Here is a 25,704-nt window from a genome sequence, read left to right as displayed (position 1 = left end):
TCCACATCATCGGGAGTCACAGCATCAAACTCCTCCCAGATAACATTCTCAAGACTGTTCCTCGTCACCCTGCCCTGATCTACCCAGTCAGAGTCCAAATCCCCCCGGATCTGAGCGATTTTGTCATACAGGTATTGTCCGAAATCCTCCGCCCTGCCTTCTAAGGGATCCTCCCGCACTCCCAGATGGAGCAGGGTGCGGGTCACCCTAAACAGGGCGGCCGGACGATTCCCTGATGACGCAATAGAGGCGGAAAAGTAGTTAGACTTTGCCGTCTTTATCGCCACTAGGTAGGCCTTAATATGCGACCTTACCAGTGTTCGATCAGATTCAGCGAGACTGGCCCTCCAACCGCTCTCCAGGCGTCTTTTCCGGCGCTTCATTTCCCTCAGCTCCTCAGTAAACCAAGGAGCCACCCGGGATCGGCATCGGGTCAGAGGCCGCAAAGGCACAACTCGGTCCAAGGCCCCACCAGCCGCCCGATCCCAGGCGGCTACCAGGTCCTCGGCCGAGTCATGTGCTAGATCCTCAGGAAATGGCCCAAGCTCCGTCTGGAACCTATCAGGATCCATCAGGCGCCTGGGGCGGATCCATCTAATTGGGTCCGCCTCCCTGCGGCGAGGGGTCGCGGTTCGAAGATCTAGGCGAAGGAGTGAGTGGTCAGTCCATGACAAGGGTTCCATGTCTATATCCCCTATAACAAGACCACTCAACCACTGGCCAGAGACAAAAATCAGATCCAGAGTGTGACCTCCCCTGTGAGTAGGGCCATGAACTAACTGGGTCAGGTCCATGGCCGTCATGGAAGCCATGAACTCCCGAGCCACCTCAGACGTTTCACCGACAGATGGCAAGTTGAAATCACCCATGACTAAAAGCCTGGGTGTATCTACTGCCACCGTGGCTATCACGTCGAGTAGCTCAGGAAGGGCTGTTGCCACGTGGCAGGGAGCCAGGTACGTAAGCAACAAGCCCATCTGAACCCCACGGCCCCACCTCACAAGGAGGGACTCACATCCGGCTATCTGAGGCACAGTGGTCTCCCTCGGATCCAGATCCTCGTTAATAATAACCGCCACCCCCCCCGCCCCTCCCCTGGGCCCTTGGCTGATGGAATACTTGCCTGTGTTTGCGATTTAGGCTTTGGCTTTAAGTAATAAACACCACCAATTAACATGGTTTCAGCAACAATATCTCCATCTTTAACTATGTAACTTGCTTTTTCAAGGTGGTGAACCTGGAACTTTAACATTCTAGACAAGTGACTCTGACTAAGCAAATTACTAGTTGCTGTTGGTATGTAATAAACATCAGGAATGAATGCATCGAGCTCTTCAACATAAACAGTTCCTTTTCCTTTGAACTGACAAGGATGATTTGAAAAAGAATAAAGTTCACGTAGTTCAGGTTCAGGCTCGCGCATCTCTGTGAAAAGTTCCTTTCTGTAAGTAACATGCACCACTGCACCACTGTCCAAAGTCCACAGGAGTCGTCTGTCGTACTCTGGATGAGGTTGTGGACCATTGGCTAAAGCCAATGTGGCGAGTGGAGCTTGTGGATCACGCCTGGGACCATGACGACCTTGTCTACCGCCTCTGCCTCTGCCTCCTCTGGAATCTGTTCCTCTGGGCTGGTATGTGACGGGAGCTGGAACTCGGGGACAATCCCGGGTGGCATGTCCCACACGATTACAGTTGTAGCATCTTGGCATCCTTGGAGCATAGGTCCTTCCTCGGAAGGGGCGCCTAGCTGGAGCTCTTGATGCGGGTGGTCCTCTCAAATGTGGCGCGGCGAGCATAAGTGCTTCTTCTTCAATTAAAAGTCTGCATACATTGTCTACTGTGCGTTGAGCAATAGGCACTAGATTAATCTTTGTAATGGCATCTTTCCATTCATAATTCAATGAGTTAATAATAATGCTGATCATTTGAATATCATCAATATTATAGCCTCTTTCTCTCAATTCTCTTCTGATTCCTTTCAGTTTGGTTAAATGTCCTCCAATTTGTTCACCAGGTTTCAATCTCGAACCATGGAACTCAGACATGAGCAAACATGAAGATTCAATTGAAACAGGCCTGTAGCAATTTTCCAATTGGACCCAAATCTGTTGGGCTGTTGCATCAGGCGGACAGGTAACCTGCAGTTCAGTATCAATGAACATCAATAATGTTGTGCAAGCTTTAGTTTCTAAGTCTCTTATTGCAGGAATCCATGGCTGAGCAGGAGGATTAAAAATCATACAGTGAGTACCTTCTCTGCGAAGTAACAATCCAATCTCACTGACCCAGGCCTTATAATTCTGTCCTGACATCTTTAATTTCGACTCATCAGCTAATGCCTGGTGAGGAACATGCATTTGGTATGCTGGTTGTGACGGTAAAAATACCTGTGGTATTTGCTGTGCTTGTTGTGCTGGAGGTGGACCAGAAATTGGCCCTGGTTGTACAACTGGAGGCACGTGTGCATGCATTTGTGGTTGGAGCTGTGGCATTTGAGCTACAATATTAACATGACCTGCTGGAGACACAGTCATTTGCCTTTGCTGCATTAAGCGTTGTTGTGCTCCGTCTAAAAGGACACCAGCACCACCAGGGGGTGCTGAAGATTGAGCCTGTGGAGACACTTGTGGCATTGTAGCCTGAATATCTGAATGAGTTAAGGACATCTCTGATAAAGTCTTCTGCAACAATTGTAATTGCTCTCTCAAATTGTAATGCATTCAGCTTTCTCTAGTAAATTACTTTTGCCAGCAGATGGTGCTGCACCTTTAGTTTCGGGCAGCTCAGATAATTTTTCTGTCTTCATGGCATGATATGTAATTTGATCAGAGAGAACATCATGTGACAAATGTGACATGTGCACAGCTCTGTTCTGATTGGCCTGACACAAAATCCACCAGGGGATGTGTCTTTGGCTCCGAAGGAGAAGACAAAATGGCGTTTTCAGAGATTTTAAAAACACAAGACTCTCTCTTATCTTGCTCAAACATAGATAAAGCCATTTTTGCCTAGGATAGCTCATGTTCAAAAAATTTTATATGGTCATGATAGGCTTTTATAGTTTGCTCATCCAGGGCGAGCTCAGAGCTTTGAGGAGAATAATGAATTATTTCTCTCTCTGCATGGGAGTGAAAATGCTCGGCCATTTGTAGAAACTCTGGCCCTGCACCAAGCGTTACAAATTCAGAAGGTTCTGGGACGACTGTTTGAGAGCATGCATAATTGGAAGGGGGCGTCACCAACCTCAGTCGTAGCACATTACCTTCAAAAGCAGCTCTGCCTTTATCTTCCTCCTGAAGCCTTTGTAAGAGCATTTCGTCTGTTTCTTCTACTCCCACGGCTCCCTCTAGCCGGGTGGCTGAGGCAAGCGGCTGGAAATTTGAAAACCTTTCTGCCTCTTCTTCGTAGAAGAGGTTTAAATCATTAATAGGGAATGCTCTGAGTTTCATTTTGCCCTTTTTCTTCTTTTTCGGCATATTTGCAAAAATAATTAGCTTACTTTAGTAGCTAAAAACTAATTGCCTATGCGCTCATCATCAAAAGTAACAAGCAAGGAAAAACCATAAATCAACCATCGTTCTGCTACCAGGTGTCAGGGTGCTAATTAATCCCATTCTGCTTTTGGGTAATCGCACCTTGATTTAGAGACGTGGATCGAGACTTTTCCTTGCAAGTATACCTTAAGAAAATAAACCCGAAGATATATTTTCTAAGAAAAACTCATTTATTTCTTATAAAGAAAGTAAAACATCTCACTATCTAAAATAATTACATTTTGGCAACGTTCCTGCCGGCCACCCCTCTGCAGCCAGACCTCTTGGCAGGAAAACAAAGAAAGTTAGAAGGAAAGTGAAGGAATGCGGACATGCGCAGTGGATCAAAGATAAGGACTTGGCAAGCTATGGAAAGTCTGACAGTCCAGAAATATGAGCTCATCTGGTAAATACAAAAATGCAGTGACATTCAGCATAGCTTGATTAGCACAAGGAAAAAAAAAATCTGCTCCAGCAATTTACCTCTTTGCAGCAAGCAGCAGAGCCTGCGCAAAACAGCTGAGAGCAAATCAGCTGAGAGTCAGGAAGCCGATCCAATCAACTTGTGCTAATTAGGCTGTGCTGAAGCTGAAAGCTGTTTTATCTTGCTGTTTGCTTGCAAGGAGGTAACTACTGCGAGGCAGAGGCCAAAGGGTGGGGGTCAGTGGGTGGGCGGGGCTATATTCGGTGTATAAGATGCACTTAAATTTTCACCCCCCTTTTAGGGGGGAAAAAGGTGCGTCTTATACTCTGAAAAATACGGTGATATTTCCAAATGTTCAATCAATAAAGTCCACTCGATTGTGGTCTAAAATTGTAACAGCCTTTGTGTCACATGCTTCACCTTTAGAAATCAAAGAATAAAAAGATTGCCAAATTCTGTTTTAATTCATATATATTATGAACATATTATGAATTTAAAAGATATACCGGTAATTTGGGTGATAGTGCTATGAACTACAAAAAAATCCAAATTTTATTTAACTACCAGTATATTTATTATATAGTTCACATAAAGATCTTGTATTTGCTTTGAAGAATCTTGTGGTTGGACTGTAAGAATTCATGGATGCTGATTGACAATTATCTAACTATAAATATTAAAAAGCAACCTTTTCATCCTATAATGAATTCTGCAATTAGCCTAGAAAACATTATCAGAATTTGCATTAACCCCAACCTGGTTTCTCTAAAATTAATTTGTCTTTAGAGAGATGACAGTAAGGAACTGCATATCTATTTTCATAGGATAGTTTTTATTTAATTGATACTTTTTGTTAGACTGAGTACACCACTACTTATTTAAAAAAAAAAAACATGTAAAACAGCTTTTTTCTTCACACTTTGTGGTCATTGTGTAAATGAAGAAGAAAATAGGCATTTTCTCTTTATGACTTAATCCAGAGAACCAGGTTCTTACAAAAGACTCTAGAGTGGTTCTTATGAATGACTGGGCTTCAATATTTGGGAGACAAAATACTGAACTGTTTTACATAAAGGTGAAACAATTCTCACACATTTTTCACAAATCTCACACATTTACCATTCAATAACTGTGATTTATTAAATATGTAGAGAATAGCAACACTGACAAAAAAAATTAATCTTTAACTATTGGAATCCAACAACAAATAGGAAAACTTGCAGAAAGCTTAAGAATGGAAAGCTGTAAAACCAATCTTTAAAAATTATTAGTGGAGATTAAATAACTGATATTTTCAGAGCTAATGCTGTAAATCCTTCAGTGGAAAGTATTATTGTCTCTTCATTCATGATCATTAAGCAAATATTTACATTGTTTACTCCTATTTATATTGGATTAATATTCTATTAGCTTTAAAGACTTAATTGTGGCAATTTTAGTTCTTCGTTTAATTAAAATATTTGCATCTTATTATTTATTATTGCTGCTAACTCTGGGAATCCAAATATACAGTTTAAACAGTTTGAAAAACATGAAGTATGACAATGCAATCCAGACTAAAAACAACCATACTACTAAAATCTTAAGAGTGCTCTAGCAGGGATGTCAAACTGGTGGCCCATGGGCTGGATGCATCACACGCAGGCTACGTCCACTCCGGCTCGGCAAAAAAGTTGTGATACGTCACGTGATGTGATCGAGTTTGACACCCGTGCTCTAGAGGAATGCTGTCTCCAGGCTTGGAACAGAGCCAGGTCTTAAGGGCATTCTGAAACCCAAGGGGAAAGGCTGCTATTGGTGTCCGGGAGGATGCTGTTCCAGAGGGCAGTGGCAGAGAAGGCATACTTCCTTGGTCCCACAAGATGACAATGTTTGAGGGAGTTCAAGACAGGCAGAAACTTTCAGAAATAGTAAGTAACAATGGAAATAAAGGATTTTTCCTAATACGCGGAATATGCTATGTAAATTCATATGTATTTCTACATAGCAAACACTACTGACAAGAACATTCATATTGCATTCTGTATAAAAAAAAACCCTCCTAAATTGTACCTGCCCATAATGTCATGCATTCAAGGAGCACAATAAGAACTCTGTAACATAAACATTATAACAATTTTTTTATTGCAGTACAAATCCAAAGTGCAAGCCCCTGGGGAAGATGTGCTGTAGACAAGGAAAAAAGTATCTAAAAAGTTTCACTGCAATCAGGTGCTGCCCTTCGTTTTGACATGTAAGCAGGAAGCAAGGTGGGCTTGTTCCAGTGACTATTCCATCAGAATCAAATCTCCACTAGAGCTGAGCTTTCGGAATACAACTGAAGGAATCAAAGCCTCCTGGCAGCTTCAATATTTTGGTCTCTTCACCTCAACCCTGAAATTACAAACATTTATATGAAATGCTGTAAAATGGGACATTTTAGCAGAAAACACACATACACACACAAAACATACAGTATTAAAAACAAAGCATATCTTAGAACAAAAAAATGCAGAAGGTAAAGTAATTAATATTCTTCCGACCACCCATGTACTGTATCTCCTGCAAATGAGTAGCTGGACTTTGCTGAATACATACAAGGTAACATATATGAGAGAGATGGCTCCATGTGTACTTTTCACATCACATTAACTTTTCAAGTGAAAGCAATTATACTAACCCATCAGCCTCCATCTTCTTTCTTTTTTCAATGATCTGCAAAGAGAATACAATCACTGTATTCTGTATATGACATTAAAGCATTTATTTATTTTTGGAATGCCTAACTTTCAAGCAAAAGATCATGTGAACAGCAGGAAAATCAAATAGAGCAGCTGCTTTCTGGTAGAATGGATGCTGATTCTATTGCACACATGAACAAGTTTAGTTTGCTCCCACAATATAAAGATAACTTTAAGGCATCAGAATTTTGATCATAAAGAAGCTATTAGGTGTCACATTCTGATTGAAAGCCCTGACACAGAATTGCAAGGACCTAAAAATATATCCTATTTCTATGCATGAAACTGAATGAAATAGCAGAACACAATCCTTTCCAAATGTAAAATCCTTTACACACACTGTAAGTGTGTGTGTAAAACCTTAAAGAAAACTACAACCTATGCTGGACAAAACAAATGTTATTAAATAAATATAGCTTAAGATGCTTACTGCACTAATCTTTTTCCACTGCCGATCTAGTTCAGCTTTGTCATTGGTCTCTTTGAAACGACGTGTCTTACGGCCTTCAGACATCTTGATTCCATACTGGAACGCTGCTCTAAAATAAAAGGAACAAGTCAAGTACAGATGGGGAATTTGTGATTCAGCTAGTTTTGCTGCAAAAAAACTAAGAACTACTTTCTCAGCTTTTACATGAGGCATCCTGAGAGGCATTCTACAAAATGTAGTACGAATTTAGTTGTAATAATTTTAATTTAATTAACTTAATATGGCTACCCATTCCAGAAAACTCTGGGTGGGTTATAAAATCCATAAAAAGATAAAATAGTTAAAAACCACATAACAGGAAGCCCAGACTGAAACAACTAGAACAAAGAGTGCAATACAAATAATATGACAGGGGTACAATTAATATATCACATCACGTTAACCCTCGGCCTGGGGACAGAGACAGGTCTTAAGGGTTTTCTGGAATCCTATTATTTATAAATAATATATCCTATAATACCGTCTATCTTCCTACTCTTAAAAACAACTTGCAAACTCACTTAGGTAAAGCCTCCTTGTTATTCATGTACTCGCTATATTCTTCTTGTGTGTCGAAGTCCCAGCGACCCAGAGGTCCTTTTTTGTTTCCCTTGGGGAAGGAGAAAAAGACAAATGTAGTAGAATTATGTAGTAAAAACAACTGTACCACTTTAGGCTGAAAGTAAAGGAAACTGATTTTGAATGCTCCATATTTTAGAATACTTAATCACTAATTTTGATGCAGAAAAATGAACAAAAATGTTACCTTCCAAGAATAAAGTATCTAGACTAGAGAATTTTTGCAGTGGATATGCACACACACATATATAGACAAAAGCATTAAAATATTTTATCTCACATGGTAAAATCCATTGTGGCACCTTATTCAACTGCAAGTGAAGCTAGAAAGTTAAAGTTGCCAGGTTCCCATGAAAAATTTCAATATAAATATATACTAGACAAAGCTGATCCATTGGGTCAGCTTTTCAAATCTATTTCCTTATCAGATTCCTCAATGCTTTCAGCAATGGCAGAGCTAATGTTCTGCCTTCACTACAAAAAAACTTAAAAATTCAGGGAGATATTCAGAAGTGTATCTGCCTTGAAAATAGCCCATGTTGAACTGTACAGCACAATTGACCACGAGGTGGTTTATGTCATTTTGTATTATGTCATAAAATGTTTTATAACATTTGCCAAATTTCAATTGCATGAGAGTAATGGATTCTGAATTGTGACAACAATCTATAAGTTAATCCATTTGAGGTACCTTGGTTCAAAAATTATTGCCCTATGATATACCATTTTGTTGTTAAAGGTTACACACAAACATGTAGAGTTTTAATAGTATACAGATTCCAAATGACTCATTATGGAAATATTACACCATAGGAAAATACTTATTTTAAAATTATCGATGGTATACCTGATCCATTTTACTATAATCTACTTCTTCATCACTATCTACAGCCATGGCATCCATTCTAGGAAAAACACAAAATTGGCAGTAACTATATTTACAATCCCATTCAAAGTTATATTTTGAGATACAGCAGTAACAAATCTGGAATTCTCTGCTTAGTTTATATTCTATATATGTGGTAAAATCTAATACTGAAAAATTGGACTTCAGTCAGCATCTATATAGTAGGCTATTTCAAAAAAGTTATATTCTCCTAGCCCACTACTGTGCCCATTTATAACTCAGTTGAGTAGCAAATGTATGTGAATGCGCAAACTGATAGAAAACAGTTGCAAAACTGTTTTGAATATCTACAAACTATTTAACTTCATTAGCTAGATTTTACTAATGCTTCAGTATAAGGCCAAATATTTTCCAAGCATGTGCATATGATAATGAATTAGCCCTATCAGCCTCTGGCCCTGACATTTTAAATACATAAATGCTTTTATTTTGTCAAAATTTGCCAAGAAAATGTGCATGGTCCTTGAGCCAAAAAGATTTCACATTCCTGGTCTGAATGTTTTTTTAATTTGAAATTTATGTTCCACTATTCCAAAATTTTAAAACTTGCTGATGTTACTTCTGTTCCTATATCAGTAGTTCTCTGAATGTTGAATACATAATATTCTTACGTTGCAGGGTAGCATTCAGCATAGCTGTTTAGCATTCCGAAGAAATCACCCAGTTGCTTTTTATCTTCAGTTTTTTTTAATGTATTAAAGGATAAGGAACAAAAGTCTTGAAAAGGACAAGATTGTCTCTATCTAATAAGCAAGTACCATGAATTCGAGAACAAGCAGAATATTAAAAAGTTCTTAAGCTGTTCAGTCAATATTTTCTTTCTCACAAGCTATACTAACAAGCACATCAATTTCACTGGAGCCAAGTATCTCTTCCAGTCACTCCACTGGAAACAATAGGTAGCCTTCAACATACAACTGTAATGGAGTCTGGAATTTCTCATTTCAGCCAGAAAACGTCACTCTTGAGACAGAGCTGTTTTGAAAAAGAAACACATACTCCTGTTCCCCAAGGTCTGAAAAGTCCAAAACACACTCCATATTCAGATCCGAGCTTTCCCTCAGGAGTTAGACCAAGCTGTAGGACTCAATTCTTAAGTCATAACAGTTGTAAGTCATGGTACCCATATAACTGGCCCAATTTTATAACTTTTGTTGCAGCAGCGAATACTGTGGTTTTTAAGCTAATCACTCTGAAGCTATGGGTGTTTTCTACTGGAAACTGGACAAAAAGGCCAGAAACCAGCATAAAACTTCGTAAATTGTGGTCACATGACTATAGAACACTGTGACCAGCTATAAAGCTGTGCTGCTTGCCAAATGCCTAAAATGCAATCATGTGATCACATAGGATATGCAACTGTCAGAACTTTGGAACTGGGTTATATGTAGCTTTGCAGGGGGTGCCTGTCATAACTTTAAAAGGTCACTAAGCAACTGGTCATTAAGCAAGGATTTTTTTATATATATTTCCATAGACCATATATTAATGGCAGTCCTTGACTTACAACCGTTCATATGATGATCATTCAAAATTATGACAGTGCCAAATGGACTTGCAACTGTGCCCAAAGTTATGACCACTGCAGCACCCCTGCAGTCTTGTGATCAAAATTTGGATGCTTGGCAGCCCAGCCCACCTGCACTTACAACCACATGGGCACTGCAATTCCCCCCCCCCCCAATCCCTGAGGTACAATCCTACATAAAGGTCAGGGCCTTCAACAGTTTTAGCCAACTGTCCTACTCTTAGGCCTCAATTTCAATCTCAATACTGCCTCTACCATAGAGAATTGCTATCTCAAGCCCCATACTGCAGCCAGCCACACCAGCACCAATCAGCCCCATATGTGGGAAATGAAAAAAAAAAAAGAAAAAAAAATCAGAGAAACGTCTGAAGTATTAAGAGAATGGCTCCTACCTTTTCTATGCTGGCATTCTGGCAATCAGCAGCAGGGGAAACACAACTGAAGCGGAGTAGAATGCAGGGTGGCTGGCCACAGTGTGGAGCTTGAGACAGTATTTCTCAACAGCAGTGGCAGCATGAGGGCTGAAGTTGAAATTTGGGAGCAGCAGCAGCTGGCCAAGATTGTGAAGACCCCAGACCTCTATTCCAGGACCAACCCTGGCAATGTCACTGAATGCCACATTGTAAGGTTGGGCTGGGCTGGCTGAGGCTTCCTGAAGTGGTTGTGGTTTTGTACTGCACTGCAGCACCTAGCCAAACTCACACATGGCCTACACTGGGCTCCTAGGGCCTCCCCCACTCCTGAGGCAACCTTGCATTCCTTACCTGGGACTCCTCCATTTAACAACTTGCAAGATTGCTTAATGACTGCAACCCAGAGTGCCAGGATTGCAGTCATTGAGCAAAGCAGTCATGCAAGATCTCTCTTAACAACTATTTCAATGGACCATCAAGATTCTGGTTTCAAATGTCATCTTAAGTCTTGGACTACATGTATGGTGTTCTTTTGGAGCTTTCTCAAGATACAAAAGCAAAATATTTTTTAAATAAAGGTTGAAATTTATATAAAAGACATCTGTTTTACCAAAAACCCTACAGCAGCTGCTAAACCTAGAATCCCTCCTTCAATATACAGATGTAAAGGATATGGTTCTGTCCCTTCCCAGCCAGTAGCACCAGCAAACTTTTCATTGATTGATTTAATCAACTCTTTGGCTGAGCCAGGTCCTGAAAAAAAGGAGAAAGAAGAAAGAAATTATTGACCAGTTTGATAGAAATAATACTGTTCCAGCTGAATCTTATTGAAAACTAAGAGGAGATAAGGAGACATAGAAGATCCTCTTGATTGCGTGCCATTACTGTATAGAGATTGGAATCAGTAAATCCAAAACTTAAGGGATATAAAAAAGTCAGTGTTAGCTTATTGTGATATGTAAATCAGCCTTTAAATTCACCACAAATATGGAAATAATCATACAAGCAAACTAAAATATATGTTTTTAAAGATCTTTCTTGCATGGCTAGCCATCAAGCTAAAAAAAGAATCCCAGTCATACTGTATTAGATTTTCTAAATATTCAGTGGAGATAAATCTCTAGTGATATTGAATGACTGGGATAAAACTTGTTTCTTCTTAAATCTGCAATTGCAGAGATACTTTGTTTAGCAATCATATTTTTCCTGCTTGCAGCCAGTTTTTAAATCAAGGTTAACTTAAGAACTTACCTTTGTCTATATCATTAGGCTAAATGGAGAAAAGAAAATAAACACATTACTTTCAAAATAAACAATCAAGATGAAGGCTAGTTACTTAACGTAAGATAAACTGTTCCATGAATTCAAAAGATGCATATAGTGCAGAATTTTGTGCCCACGTGCCAGATACTGAGAAGCTGAAAGTTCATGTACCTCTGCAATTAACATCTGAGAAGTACTTGAGAATAGAGTAAAATACTACAAGACCATTATTTCTACAATTTTACTGACAATTTTGTACAAATAATATTCAATTTAATTCACTGTTTCCATTTACTTATTGTAACTACATTAAAGTTACAAAAGATTTCAAAACTGTTTTATAATGGTAATACACAGTCCTGATCAAAGAGCCACAAAAAACACAATATCTGTGAAGGAATGTCACCTACAGGAGCAGCGGGGGAGAGTTTTGGCAATAAGCACTTTCCCAGATAGAGGCCTAGACAATCCCACATTGGAGGGAGGGGGGAGAAAGAGGCTCAGGGTAACCACACTCTAGAATCTCTTAGGATTCATCTAGTAGGTTAGAATGTTACAGTTTTAGTTTGGCAAGATCCTGTCCATTCCGTGTAAGCAAGTAAAGAATTAAACTTAACTGAATTTTGGGCCTGACAAAGTCTCACTTTTATGCGATAGATAAATGATAGCCAGACAGACAGATATAGATGTGTGCTTACCTCATCATCAGCTTTAGGTTTCTCAAAGTAGCTGTGCCTCTTCTTCTCCTCTTCACGTTCCCTTTCTCTCTCCCGTTCACGATCTCGCTCATGTTCCCTGTCTCTCTCTCTCTCCCGTTCTCGGTCCCGTTCCCTGTATCTCTCTCGTTCCTTTTCTCGTGGCACTTTTGCCGCCGATGGTACATAATCACCAATATCTTCAAAAATACTTTTCATCAGACAAGCACATATTAAAAAGGCAAAAGATAAATCAAATACACATAAGTCTCAGAAAATGGCATAAGAATCACTGATCATAAATTATTCCTTTCTATTAAACATTTTTGCTTCCAAGGTGGTAATATCTTCTTTTTTAAACAATTCAGCTCCTGAACCCTGAAGGGGAAGCCAAATTAATTCACTTTAAGCAGCCTTTCGAAGTAACAGTAACAGAGTTGGAAGGGATCTTGGAGGTCATCTAGTCCAACCCCCCTGCTCATGCAGGAGACATTGTCTCTTCCTTCCAAACTGAGGACCATGCAAGAATGCAGCAGCTTCCTGAAAATAGTTCCAAATACAATGAGAAGGATCCAACCCCAAAGGATAAGCACTTTATGTACTTATACTTACTTCATGTCTGCCTCTGGGGGTTTCTTCTCATCCAGTTTCCCTACAAATACAGAGCAATCAGACTACACTTACTTCTGTACCTATGGTACATTATTTCTTTTAGGTGATAAAAATATGTTTTTGCAAATGTCTTGTAGCATTTCATCAATGGTGCATTTTTATATGATATGATACCCAATTTATTTTAATCTTTTCACCCTTTGATCATGCAAGTGTCTATTCCTCAGATTGAAAAAGAAATAATCCCCATCTTAAACAAATTTTCCACCCTAATGTGAAACATATAGGGCAATATAAAATCTAAGTTTTGTACTCTGTTACCATTCTGACAATCAAATGTTAACAGAATGTTAATTTTTAATGTTCATCATGTAAAATGAGATATGCAAGTCTGAATTCTAAACACATATGCTTACCTTTATCCTTTTTCTTGAGCTTTTTATTACGAGTGCCTTGCCTCAGATAGGAAAGAATCTGAGTCAGTTTACTAATTACAATATCATTTGTAGTCAATGTGGTCTGGGCCTAGAAGGATAAATTACAGGAATCACTACTCTGATAACTCATATACGACATATAATGCTCATAAAGCATTACCACAGCAATAAGGTCAATTACCTCCATGGTTGGACAATCAGCCTTACTTCTAATCAAAGTTGTGGGAATATCTGTGTCAGCATACTCATCATCAAGATCCACCACATAAGCCATTCGCCCTGGCAGGAAGAGCTCATTCCGCTCATATGCCTTGTTCCTGAATAGCATCCGATAGATGTTACGGCCTAGCAAAAAAGAGGATTCATGAATATGCCACTATTTACACAATACATTAAGCTAAACAAGCCACAGTATGTTTTTATGATATTGTCAGAACTAAAACCAAGACACTGCAGCCATTGCTCCAATAAGCCATTCTTCAAAGCACATAAACCCAAGCCTAGAAAAAAAAATATTTTCACCCTCAGGTTATTTAAGAACTCATAGAAAGAGAATAAACTTGCTCACAGTACATGTTCATGACATCTAATTCTAGGTAAAAAATATATAAGTTGGACTAAGATCAAGATGATCCAAGTTCACTCTCAAACACAGTTCATTGGGTGACTCTGGATGAGTCTCTCTCAGCCAGACCTACATCACAGGTCTTATTGTTGTTGGACAGAAAATAAAATGGAAGGAAGGCATATATGTTACCACAAGCATCTGGAGAAAAAAATAGAATGTATATCTAATAAATAAAATGTTTGAACAACCTTACCCAAGCGAGTCTTGAATTCAATTTTATTTTCTGGATCTTCATCCTTCCTAGAAAAGAAGCAATGAAATACATGTGAGTAGCTGGACTACTATTCTTTCAGCCTAAAATCTCATAGGTCAGAACTCTCTTATCCCTACTTACTTAGTTTCTTTTTGGGGCTTTTCCATTAGTTCTTCTTCCTCTTTTTCTTTGCTGGCAATCTCTGCCCGTACCTGAATAGAAATACATTTCCTTTAAAATTGTATTATTTTATTAATATAGATTCCGAAAAGATTAAATAGGATCAGACTTCTGGCTCCCAACAGGTCTTCACCACTGTCTGCAGATCGGAATCTACCATTTTCCACTACCACCCAGATGGTCAGCCACCATTGTTTTTCCACTGTTATGAGCAGCAGGAAAAAAAACTTCATAACTTATCAGGAAATTTAAAATATCTCCCTGCATAATAGCCTTGTTCAAAAGTACTATTTACTTACTGTTATTAGCAACCAAGAAAAAGCAATCTTCCATGCTCTCAGGATTGCTGAGGCAGGGAAGGTTAAGGAGAGAGGGAGAAGTAAGTAGTGGCAAATGGAAAAAAGGTTATTTAAATGTTTAATGCAGATATTTCATACATGAAATATATGTATTCTATGCAAAATATGTAACTGATATAATATACTTTAGTAGCAACCACTGAAAAATAACCCTGAACAAATTCTTTTTATTTCAACCAATTTCTGCAATTATATAATTGAGAAAAAGATAGGAAAAATTACACAAAAAAACCCCAACCCCTTAGATATATGGAATATTTTTAGGTAGAGCAGCAGCACAAATAAGGGCAAGAACTTCCTTAAGATGTGAATTGTTATGCACTGTTGCATTTTCTGGCTCACCTTTTGCAACAAAGCAAAATCAAGTCCCTTCACCAAGTGAGTGTGTTCCATGTCACCACCCAAGAATTTGGACTCCTGAATCAATTGCCGCCTCTTTTCTGCTGCTGATTTATCCCTAGTACAATAAAAATAAATAGTTTAAGGTAAGCACTATATTGTATTTCCAGCCAGAATGGCAATAACTGTGACTGTACTCACGCCTCTGCAGTGGGTCCTACTGCCCTGTAATTGGCAGTTGTACTGATTAGTTCTGTTTCTTCATAATCTTTGTTGACACCATCGCGTCTTTCCTTGGCACGGTCTCTGTATTTCTCAGCCAATTCCCTCTCTCGCTCAATCTCTTGCTGGCGTAGTTTTGCATAATAGCTGACATTTTAAAAAAGAAAAAAGGCCAAAATAAATTAAGCAAACAAAACATGGTATTCTAAGAATACTTTTTAAACACCAGTAATGCTGATTGCCACTTTCATTTCATTGTTAACCTAGACCTACATTAGTCATACAGAGAAATAACATATATATTGTCTGATTCATGCTTATATTAAGTACTAAAAGAGAAGCAAAATTATTAGCTCCATTTATCCAGCAATATGTTCTTCCTCCAGTTCAAAAATGCATCAGCTCTTTTGGAAACTTCAGGAACCAGTCTCTATTACCTTTTTTTCTTTCTCCTGCGGGCAGCTGGATCTTCATCTTCATTGTACTCTCTGGGCATTCTAAAAAGAACAAGAATAAAAATATTCATAATATTCTGTGATTAAACTGCAATAAAATGTGAATTCTAATTCCAAAATAATATTAGCAATAATGAAGGTTTACTCTTTATTCACCTCAGAGGAAACCATAAATGCCTTCAGGAAAAATGCTTTCAAAATAATAACATCATCATGTAGCCAGTTTATAAAAACTAATAAATCTTACTTTTCAGGATTCCTACATGGATAAAATGTACATGACATTCTCTGAAAAACATTACTTTTTTTGCAAATTTTATTTATTCAAGTAGTCTAGTCTTGATTTTAGCATTTATTGTGTGTGTATTTCAATTATTTTGATATATAAGTTATGCATGTATTTTTTTTATAGATAACATGAGATTAAATTAGAACTAGTATAAGATAGTTATGCATCAGCTAAAATGTATTTGGTAAATTTGATAAAAAGTACAAAAATTGCATGCTTACTCATGATGGCGAGATTTTGAAGGTGGTGCAGATGTTGGTGCTGCCCGTGGAGTCATAAGAAGCTTACGAAAGTCTTCATTGGTCAATTTAGACCTATCACAAAAACAATTGCTTATAAAAGTGCATAAAAACAGAATAAGTAACTACTGACTATAATTATTCATTAAATTTGTATGCCACCTGACTCCAAATGACTCTGAAAAGGTTAGAGGAATTAAAGCATTTGAAATACTGCAAAAATGTGCAACTCATAGTACATAATTTATTAAGAAAGAAAAACTAAATGCCCCTATACAATATTCACTTACTATACCCATACACTGTATATAGATTTGCCACAATCCCTGCTAGTAAGAAAATTACTTTGTGATGTCTCTTGATTTGCTCACTGATTATAGCATGAAAATTGGTCAGAAAAAACAGAGAGATCTAGAAAAAATCAAAATGTTACAGTTCCAAAGCATAATACATTACTGGACCCTTATTGTTTGCTTGGTCAGGTGGTATTTTATTTCATTATCAAAAGTACACTGGATAAAATGCCTCTATCTATCTATCTATCTATCTATCTATCTATCTATCTATCTATCATTTATTTATTTATTAAATTTGTTTGCCATCTTGTTGCAAGGCAATTCTAGGCATCTTACAACATTAAACACTATTTTGGCCCTTTGTAATCTCATTAGCTAATATGCCCAAGTTTTTGCTTGCCAATGTATTCCAATCAGCACTGACAAAGATCCCTCCCATGACAAGGCTTGCTTTTCCTCCGTATAAATTGGAGATAGAAGCAGGGATTCCGATCCTATACATATTAAGTGGTACTGCTTACATTTTGCATTCCACACAAGTGTGAGAACAATTAGCAATCTTCAAAGTTCTATGTATAGGATACGGAAACCCTATTGTTGGAGGAAAATGTGCTCGATTCCCTTAGCAATGTATATGAAAAAAAAATTGGTCTGTAATACTGAAAGCTGTATCTTAAAATACAATTAAAAGCTCTACTCACTGATGAAAAGAATGAGAATCATCCACATCATGGCCATCTGGGGCTAAAGGGTTAGAGAATGGCTCACCTAGAAAGAGAATTATGTCAACATAACATATCTGAAAGCTAAGTATACATTTCAGTCGAATAATCTATTGTGACATTTTTCATACAGAAAATATCTGCAGAGAAATAATACTAAGAAATACCTTATATGCAACTGATTTTCAGCCAGTTCCAAAATTTAACAGTGTGGAAAAATTAAGAGATTCAAGAAAGTACTTGCCCAGAACAGTATTAGCTTTCTTGCAGTCTACAGACCATTGTGTGAAACCCAGCAGGAAGGTACAGCGATAACAAACTATTTTTTTCTTTATCTTAATTTTTCCAAATTTAAACCTTCACAAATATAAAGTCCTCTTCTCACTTGAATTTTTCGTCACAACACCTTGGTCTTTTTATTTTGTACATAATAAATTATATTATTAAATAAATAATAATATATTATCTGTAGGAATATTAAGATTCTGTCTTAAAATTTCTACCAGAATTTTTTCCTTAAGAAATTGCAACCAAAGATTTTCTATGCAAGTAAAATCAAGGGAATAGCAGAAAGTAATATGATTGTTTGCAATACCTATAGTTATTTGGAATTGCTTCGGGATTCCTTGAAGACAGAAGAAACGAGAGATTCCCCAAAAGTCATGTGTATAAATCCCACAGAAGCATTATAATACATAAGTGCTTAAGAATCTGGCCATGTTTAGAAAAATCAAGAGGTAAAGTAAAATATAAAAGGGTGAAAAATAATTCCCATACAAACAAAACTTTGGTTTTCACCAGTCCATAAAAATGAATTCCAATAAGAAATAGAAACTGATGGAGACTTCCGGTGGCTCCGCAGATGACGAGGACGGTCTCCATAGACCGCCAGCCACCCGATCTGTAAAAACCGCCCTGACAGCGCTAAACTGCTGTCCGGCGGTTTGAAAAAACTCTCCCTCGGGCAAAGAAAGAGAGGAGAGTCGGAGGGGGTGGGTAGAGCTCCCCGAAAATCCCTGGATTAATTCCAGGGACTCAGAGGGAGAGAGCTCCCCAGTTCACCCCTCCCATTGCTCCGGATCGCTGGCAAGACGTCTGCGTCCAATTCTGCCGACAAACAGTGAGTTCTAATGATTTCTAACAAGGCAGACAGAGCGGAAGCAAGAGTGCAAGCTTTTTAAAAGAAACAAAACTTAACTCCGTGAATACATTGTTGCAAACGGAGCTCTCTTGAGCTGGAGGCTGGAGAGGAAGCCTTTGTTATGGGCGGAAGGGAAAGTGAAAGTTAAAGGGAAATTGCTTGTTAAGAGTCCTCTGCCTGAAGAGAAAACTGCTGGGGATTGAGTATAGCTTGAAGAGAGGACTGTTTATTTTGAAAAAACTCTGAAATACACTTTGTAAGACTGTTTATAAGACTTTGTGGCTGCAAAAGGAAAAAAACTCTTTTTAAAATAAAATGGCTGCTAAACAACTAAAGCCACCAACTTCTAAAGGGGGAGGAGGTTCCCCTGTAGTGACTCAAAAACAACAACTTCCGGCTGATACACAGTCACAAGACCTTAAAGAATTTATAATGGGTGCCCTGAACAATCAGGCAGAAATGATGAAAGAATTTTCAGAGGAGTTAAAGAAAATTAAAGGTGTGGTGGAGGAAAAACATGATGAAATAAGAGATGACATTGTTTTTGCAGTTTCAGGACTGGCTAATCATATGTTAAAGATTGAGGAGAGAGTACGGGAAATTGATGATGCTAACTTGGAGCTTGCAACTAAATTAGGAGAGGTTATGATACAAACAGAGAAAGTGGATGACGAAATGGTTATGTTACAATACAGATCAATGGAATTTGCCCTGAGGTTTGAAAGAAAAGAGTGGTGAAAACTTAAAAGATACTTGTTCCAATGCTTTAGCAGAGCTGATTTTAGAAAGGCCAGAAGACGTGGCAATTCAAATGGACAAAATTTACAGGGTTAATTCCTGGCTGGCAAAACAAAAGCAGCTACCAAGAGATGTGGTGATTTATTTCACAACAAGGAGAATTAGAAATGATATTCTGCAAGCTTCTTATAGAAACAAGATTAAAGTGGATGGACAAGAGTTGGTGGTCCTGAAAGAGCTTCCTCCTAAAATGTTAAGAGACAGAAAGCAGTTTGGTTTTTTGGTGAATGAACTAAGAAACCAGCAGCTCCAGTACAGATGGAATGTCCCATTTGGGATAATAGTGACATACGCTGGGCAAAGACATCGCTTAAACACAGTTGGAAAGGCAAAAGATTTTTACGTCAATGTTTTAAAGGCTGGAAGGCCACCCTCACCAGGGGGTGCTAGAAAGCAATTGGAAATGATACTACAAGAGAAAGATGGAGGGCAACCACAAACTTATGCTCAAGCATTAGCTGGAGGAGCTAATTTGGAAGAAGATTTACTCTTGAGTGGGGGTCCACCACCAACCCTTGAGCCATTAAAGATGATAGAGCTGCCAAAAGATCAACGATTGACAAGAGCTACTTACAAACAACATCTGGCACGACAGCCTCAAGATTCAACCCAACAAGTCCAAAAAACACAAGCAGTGGGAGGAGCTAGGCCGAAGTCCAAAATGGCGGAGGAGGTTCAGCTGATGCTCTCAAAGCTTGGAGGGCCCAGAGATGGCAAATAAATTCTTATCTTGGAATGAAAACGGTTTAAATTCTCCACAAAAAAGAAAGAAAATATTTCACTACTTGAAGCAATTTCAGAATGATGTCATTTGTTTGCAAGAAACGCATATTAAATCCTCAGATCAAAAATATTTGATAAATTCGAAATTAGGTACACATTTTGTTGCATCAGCACCAGAGAAGAAAAATGGCCTAGTTATATATGTTAAAAGAGGCTTATTGGCCAATTTAATTGAGGCTGACACTCAAGGTAGATATATTGCAATCGAATTAACAACACAGAATGCTTGTAATTGGAGTATATGCACCTAATCAACAACAAGACAAATTTTATAAACTTTTACATACTAAAATATTACAGTGGGATTACAGATCTTTACTTCTAATGGGTGATTGGAATGGGGTAATAAATACCCAGAAAGATAAAAAAAGTCTTTCCAAGATATCCATGCGTGCTAAGTTGCCTAAATCTTTTTTTGATATTTTGGAGGATATGGAGCTCAGAGACATTTGGAGAGAAAGGAACGTATTGGAAAGTGATTTTACTTTTTTTTCAGATAGGCATCAATCTTTTTCTACGATTGATTTTATATTAACCACAAATGATCTTTTTTCTAGGGTGAAGAATACGAAGATATGTCCAAGAACTTTAACCGATCATAGCCCGGTTTGGGTGGAACTAGAGCAGGAAAGAGGGGAAAGGAGGTCTTGGAGGTTAAATGAGAATTTGTTTAGATATGAAGATAACTTGAGTGAACTTAAAAAACAATTGAAAGAATTTTTTGTTAACAATATGAATAAAGGAACCTCGATGGAGATGGGATGGGATGCGAGTAAGGCATATATGAGAGGAACATTAATTTTCTTGAATAATAAATATAGACTAAAACAACAAAACAGACGGAAAGAGATAGAGGAGGAAATTAAAAAGAAAGAGCAATTGCTTATAATTAATCCAGGAGATAAAAAGGCAAAAGATATGATTAATATCTTAAGAGAGCAATTTAATATGTTAATGGCTGGGCAAGTAGCAACCAGCATACAATATGCCAGACATAATACATTTTGTAACGCTAATAAACCTGGGAGATGGTTGGCTTACACGATGAGAAAAAAACAAAAATCACGTGTTATAGACAAGATAGAATTTAGAGGTAAGGAGATTCATCAACAGAATTTAATAAAAAAAGGCTTTTTTGGAGTTCTATACAAAGTTATATGCTAAAGATGTAATTCAAGATGTTGATATTGATAGATATTTAAAGATGGAGATCCCTGAATTAACGCTGGAACAGAGAGAGAGATTGAATCAGCCAATAACATCCGAGGAAATTGTTGGGGCAATTAAACAATTAAAAATAGGTAAAGCTCAGGGAAGAGATGGACTAACAGCTGTCTATTATAAACATTTACAATCTGAAATGTTAGAACCGCTCAAAATCTTATTTAATAAAATACAAGTAGGAGGAGGAGTACCACCTTCCTGGAAAACAGCCTTTGTTTCACTAATTTCAAAGGAGGATCAAAATTCCATCAAACCTGAGAATTTTAGGCCAATTTCACTTCTGAATACTGATTATAAGATTTTTGCTAAGATACTAGCTAATAGATTAATGCCAGTTATGCAACAAATAATTCATAATGACCAATCAGGGTTTATAAAAGGGAGACAAATGAGATATAATGTTAGACAAATTGTAAACTTACTGGAATATTTGGAAAAAAATAATCAAGTCCCTGCAGCGTTTATATTTTTGGATGCAGAGAAGGCATTTGATCGCTTGAACTGGCAATTTTTGTTTAAAATAATAGAGAAAATGCACTTTGGGGAATATTTTATACAATCAATTAGAGCGATATACCAGCAGCAAACAGCACAAATTATAGTCAATGGAGGTTTAACAGAGGTTTTTAGAATTGAGAAAGGAACAAGGCTGGGGTGTCCTCTGTCCCCATTATTGTTTATTTTGACTTTGGAAGTACTATTGAATAAGATACGTGACTCAGAAAAATTGAAGGGTATTGTAATTAGACAACAAGATTATAGACTAAGAGCATTTGCAGATGACTTGGTTGTTACCTTATCCCATCCTATAGAGTCGGCTCCATATATATTGGATATAATTGATCAATACGGGAAAGTATCAGGATTTAAAGTTAACTCACATAAAACAAAGATGATAGTTAAAAATATGACTATACCTGAAAGAGATAAACTAGCAAGATTAACAGATTTTGAAATAGTTAAAAAGGTTAAATATCTAAATATACATAGCAGCTTCAAATACAAAATTATACAAAAATAACTATGAGGTTCTCTGGCAGAAGGTACAGAAGGATATGGAAAATTGGAAAAAATTACAGTTGTCTTTATTGGGAAGAATTGCAGCAATTAAAATGAATGTGTAACCTAGATTTTTATTTTTGTTCCAAATGATACCTGTGCTTAAGAAAGATGAAAATCTGAGAGAATGGCAGAAAGGTGTTAATACTTTCATTTGGGCTGGGAAAAAACCCAGAATTAAAATGAAAATTATACAAGATACACGTGAAAGAGGGGGTCTTAAAATGCCTAATTTAAGACTATATTATGAAGCAGCGGTCTTATCACAAATTAGTGATTGGTTTAATTTAACTGAGGGGAGAATTTTGAATCTAGAAGGTTATGATTTGTTATATGGATGGCATGCCTATTTGTTATATGACAAAAAAGTGGATAAAGTATTTAAGGCTCATATACTTAGAAATGCTTTGTTGAGGGTTTGGAAAAAATATCAATATAAGTTAAATTATAAGATACCTGTATGGGCAAATCCTAGACATGCAATAGAAAATATAAGTATAGAACAAAAACAGGAGGTGATTACTTATAAAGAGCTTCTTATTATGGAAAGGGGGGTAATGTATTTGAAATCTTCAGATACATTGAGAGAAGAAGATATAATTTATACATGGTTTCAGTATGGTCAGCTTCAAGCTAGATGGAAGGAAGATCAAAAAACTGGCTTTGTGCAAAATGAGAATTTGGTAAACCAAATTAGAGATCAAAAACAAATGCATATTAAAAGGTTGTATAATGCTTTATTGGAAATAGACTCTGAGACAGAACTGGTTAAAGACTGTATGATTAAATGGGCACAAAACTTTCAAGAACCAGTAATGATGGAGACTTGGGAAAAGATTTGGATTAGAAATGTGAAATTTACACAAGCACAAAATTTAAGAGAAAACTTTTATAAAATGTTTTATAGATGGCACTTAGATCCCAAAAAATTATCATGTATGTATCCCAATGTGCAAGCTAATATTGGAGATGTGACTGTGATGATGCAACTTATTATCATATATGGTGGACTTGTAGAAAAATCAAAGCATTTTGGATAAAGATTTGGTGGGTGATGCAGAATATTCTTAAAAAGAGACTGAAATTTACTCCACAGTTGTTCTTATTGGGTATAACCACGGACTGTACAGTTGCAGAGACTAAACTGATTTTGAACTTGATAACAGCAGCAAGATTGTTGGTAGCACAACATTGGAAGAAGGACTTTTTGCCTACTATTGATGACTGGATATTGAAAGTAACTAACTTAGCTGAAATGGCTAAAGTTTCAGCATATTTGAAGGATCAAACACAAGAAAGGTATATACAGGACTGGAGAAGATGGATTGATTATATACAAAATAAGTATCAGACCAAAAAATATCAAATAGCTTATGAATGATTTCTTTTATCTGTATAAGTGCTATATAAGTGATATTAGAAGTTTTATGTCTAAGAAGTAGGATTTTATATATGGGGGGTTAAGATTTTTTTTTTTTAGGGGGTGTTAGTTTAATGATTGGTTAAGCAATTTAGTTTATTGTTAAAAGTCAATAGAAATACCTTGTGATCTGCTCTGGGAAGTCAGGGAGGGGGTGGGGGGGTTGGGTGGGAGGGTTGTGGGGAAATTGTGTTTGTTTTAAAACTTTTTCAATTAAAAAAAAAGAAATAGAAATTGATGATAGTGATCATATTCAATTCTGAAATTGTAATTGAACAGGTAGTACTTCATGTAAGTAACCCTTGCTTTTCTCTTCATTTTTTCCTCAGGTTTCCCGACTGAAAATTCGCCTTTTTTATATCCAATGTAGTACCATACAGAGCAAAGTAGAGAATATATAATTTAGGAAAAAGTGTGGCATGTTTTGCAAGAATTTAGCAAACAAATCATCATCAATTTCTGGTAGAAATGTTAAGACACAAATGTTATTATTCCTACAGATAATATATTATTATGTACAAAATAAAAAGACCAAGGTGTTTTGATGAAAAATTCAAGTGAGAAGAGGACTTTATATTTGTGAAGGTTTAAATTTTGAAAAATTAAGATAAGGAAAAAAATAGTCTCTGTTATCGCTGTACCTTCCTGCTGGGTTTCACACAATGGTCTTTTCCCCATCTGACTCTATAAAGCTCCCCCCCTCAAAGCAGTAATTAGAATCGAAAAGCCCCCTACTGTATGGCCGTCCATTCTTTTCAGAGAGAGGGTCCCTCGTTCATTAGGGATTGCTTTGTTGTACCCATCACATGGGAGACAAGACCCCCTCCCAGCCCCCTTTGTATGGATTCAGCCCATCGGCCACTCAAGAATAAAACAGAGAAGGGACAGCAGGCTGCCATAGATCCCTCAGAATATATTCGCTGGCCCTTTATTTGAAAAGGGAGGCCAGCAACAAAAAGTCCGAGGCCAGTTCGCCGACTCCCTCTCACCCCCCCCCCCCGCCCCCGCCCCCCGCCGGCTTTAAGGTGACACTCACTGTCTCGCTCCGGCATTGTCGCTTCTCTTGAGATATAAACGGCTCCAACTGAGGTGACGAACAAGCTCCACGGAACTCTGCCTCTTTCCCACAAGGCACCGCGCAGGGAAGGCACCTTTAACCCGCAGTGCACTGCGCGGAAACTCTCCGGGAGCTTAGAGATATGTTATAGTTCATCCATAGTCTCATCGAGATAGGCTATTTCCGGGTTCAGTTTCAGAATCAAGTTTAGCCTTTCTTTCAATGATCTCTCATTAAAAATAACAGGCAAATCTAAGACTTCAGCATGTCTATTCAACAGATTGCAGCAAAAACACCCATTTTCATCAAGTCTTATTTTAACACTGAAAAACATCACTTTTTGCAGGTTGAGGGAACTTTAAATGAACTTGGCTATTTTATAAATTGATTTCAACGGCTTTTCGGGTTCTCTGCCTAAATGTTTATAAACTTAAATGCATCAGTTTTTAAAACAATATATAACGTTTATAGAGGACTTTGCGATATAGACTGCAAAGATACAATCTAATCGATCTTTCGGATTTTGGATGACCTGGGCCTATCAAGCCCTATTTGGTTGCTTACAAAAATGTTAATCTCGCTTTGCAGCCGCATTTCTTTCTACATAAATCAGCCGTTCCATCGCTGCTCTTCTAATTTTTCGCTGATTTCTATGCGTAGTAAAAAACGCTAGATCCCAGTATCGTAGAAAGTGCAGAGAAGAGCAACAAAAATGCTA

The 25,704-nt window shown here is 37.6% G+C and overlaps 1 protein-coding gene across 1 annotated transcript; it reads right to left on the bottom strand.

The window, feature by feature from the left end:
- Window positions 1–6,060: 6,060 nt before the first annotated feature.
- IK (IK cytokine) lies at window positions 6,061–25,058 on the bottom strand. The gene is made up of 20 exons (XM_070940835.1): window positions 24,966–25,058; window positions 17,484–17,550; window positions 16,469–16,561; window positions 15,941–16,000; window positions 15,483–15,650; window positions 15,285–15,399; window positions 14,545–14,615; window positions 14,404–14,450; window positions 13,764–13,927; window positions 13,562–13,670; window positions 13,146–13,185; window positions 12,537–12,744; window positions 11,827–11,845; window positions 11,251–11,328; window positions 9,246–9,327; window positions 8,575–8,632; window positions 7,670–7,758; window positions 7,110–7,218; window positions 6,619–6,653; window positions 6,061–6,332 (listed from the first exon to the last, which is right to left on the bottom strand). Exons 1-20 carry the CDS (start codon window positions 24,979–24,981, stop codon window positions 6,305–6,307), a joined length of 1,656 nt encoding a protein of 551 aa, XP_070796936.1. The 5' UTR covers window positions 24,982–25,058; the 3' UTR covers window positions 6,061–6,304.
- Window positions 25,059–25,704: the final 646 nt, after the last annotated feature.

The sequence above is a fragment of the Pituophis catenifer genome, unplaced genomic scaffold (assembly GCF_029215685.1).
Source record: "Pituophis catenifer annectens isolate HBS135680 unplaced genomic scaffold, rPitCat1.0.hap2 SCAF_3, whole genome shotgun sequence".
In the NCBI taxonomy this organism is placed as follows: Eukaryota; Metazoa; Chordata; class Lepidosauria; order Squamata; family Colubridae; genus Pituophis; species Pituophis catenifer.
Note: the sequence above shows the minus strand (reverse complement) of the source record. Positions and strands in the feature narration are given on the sequence as shown.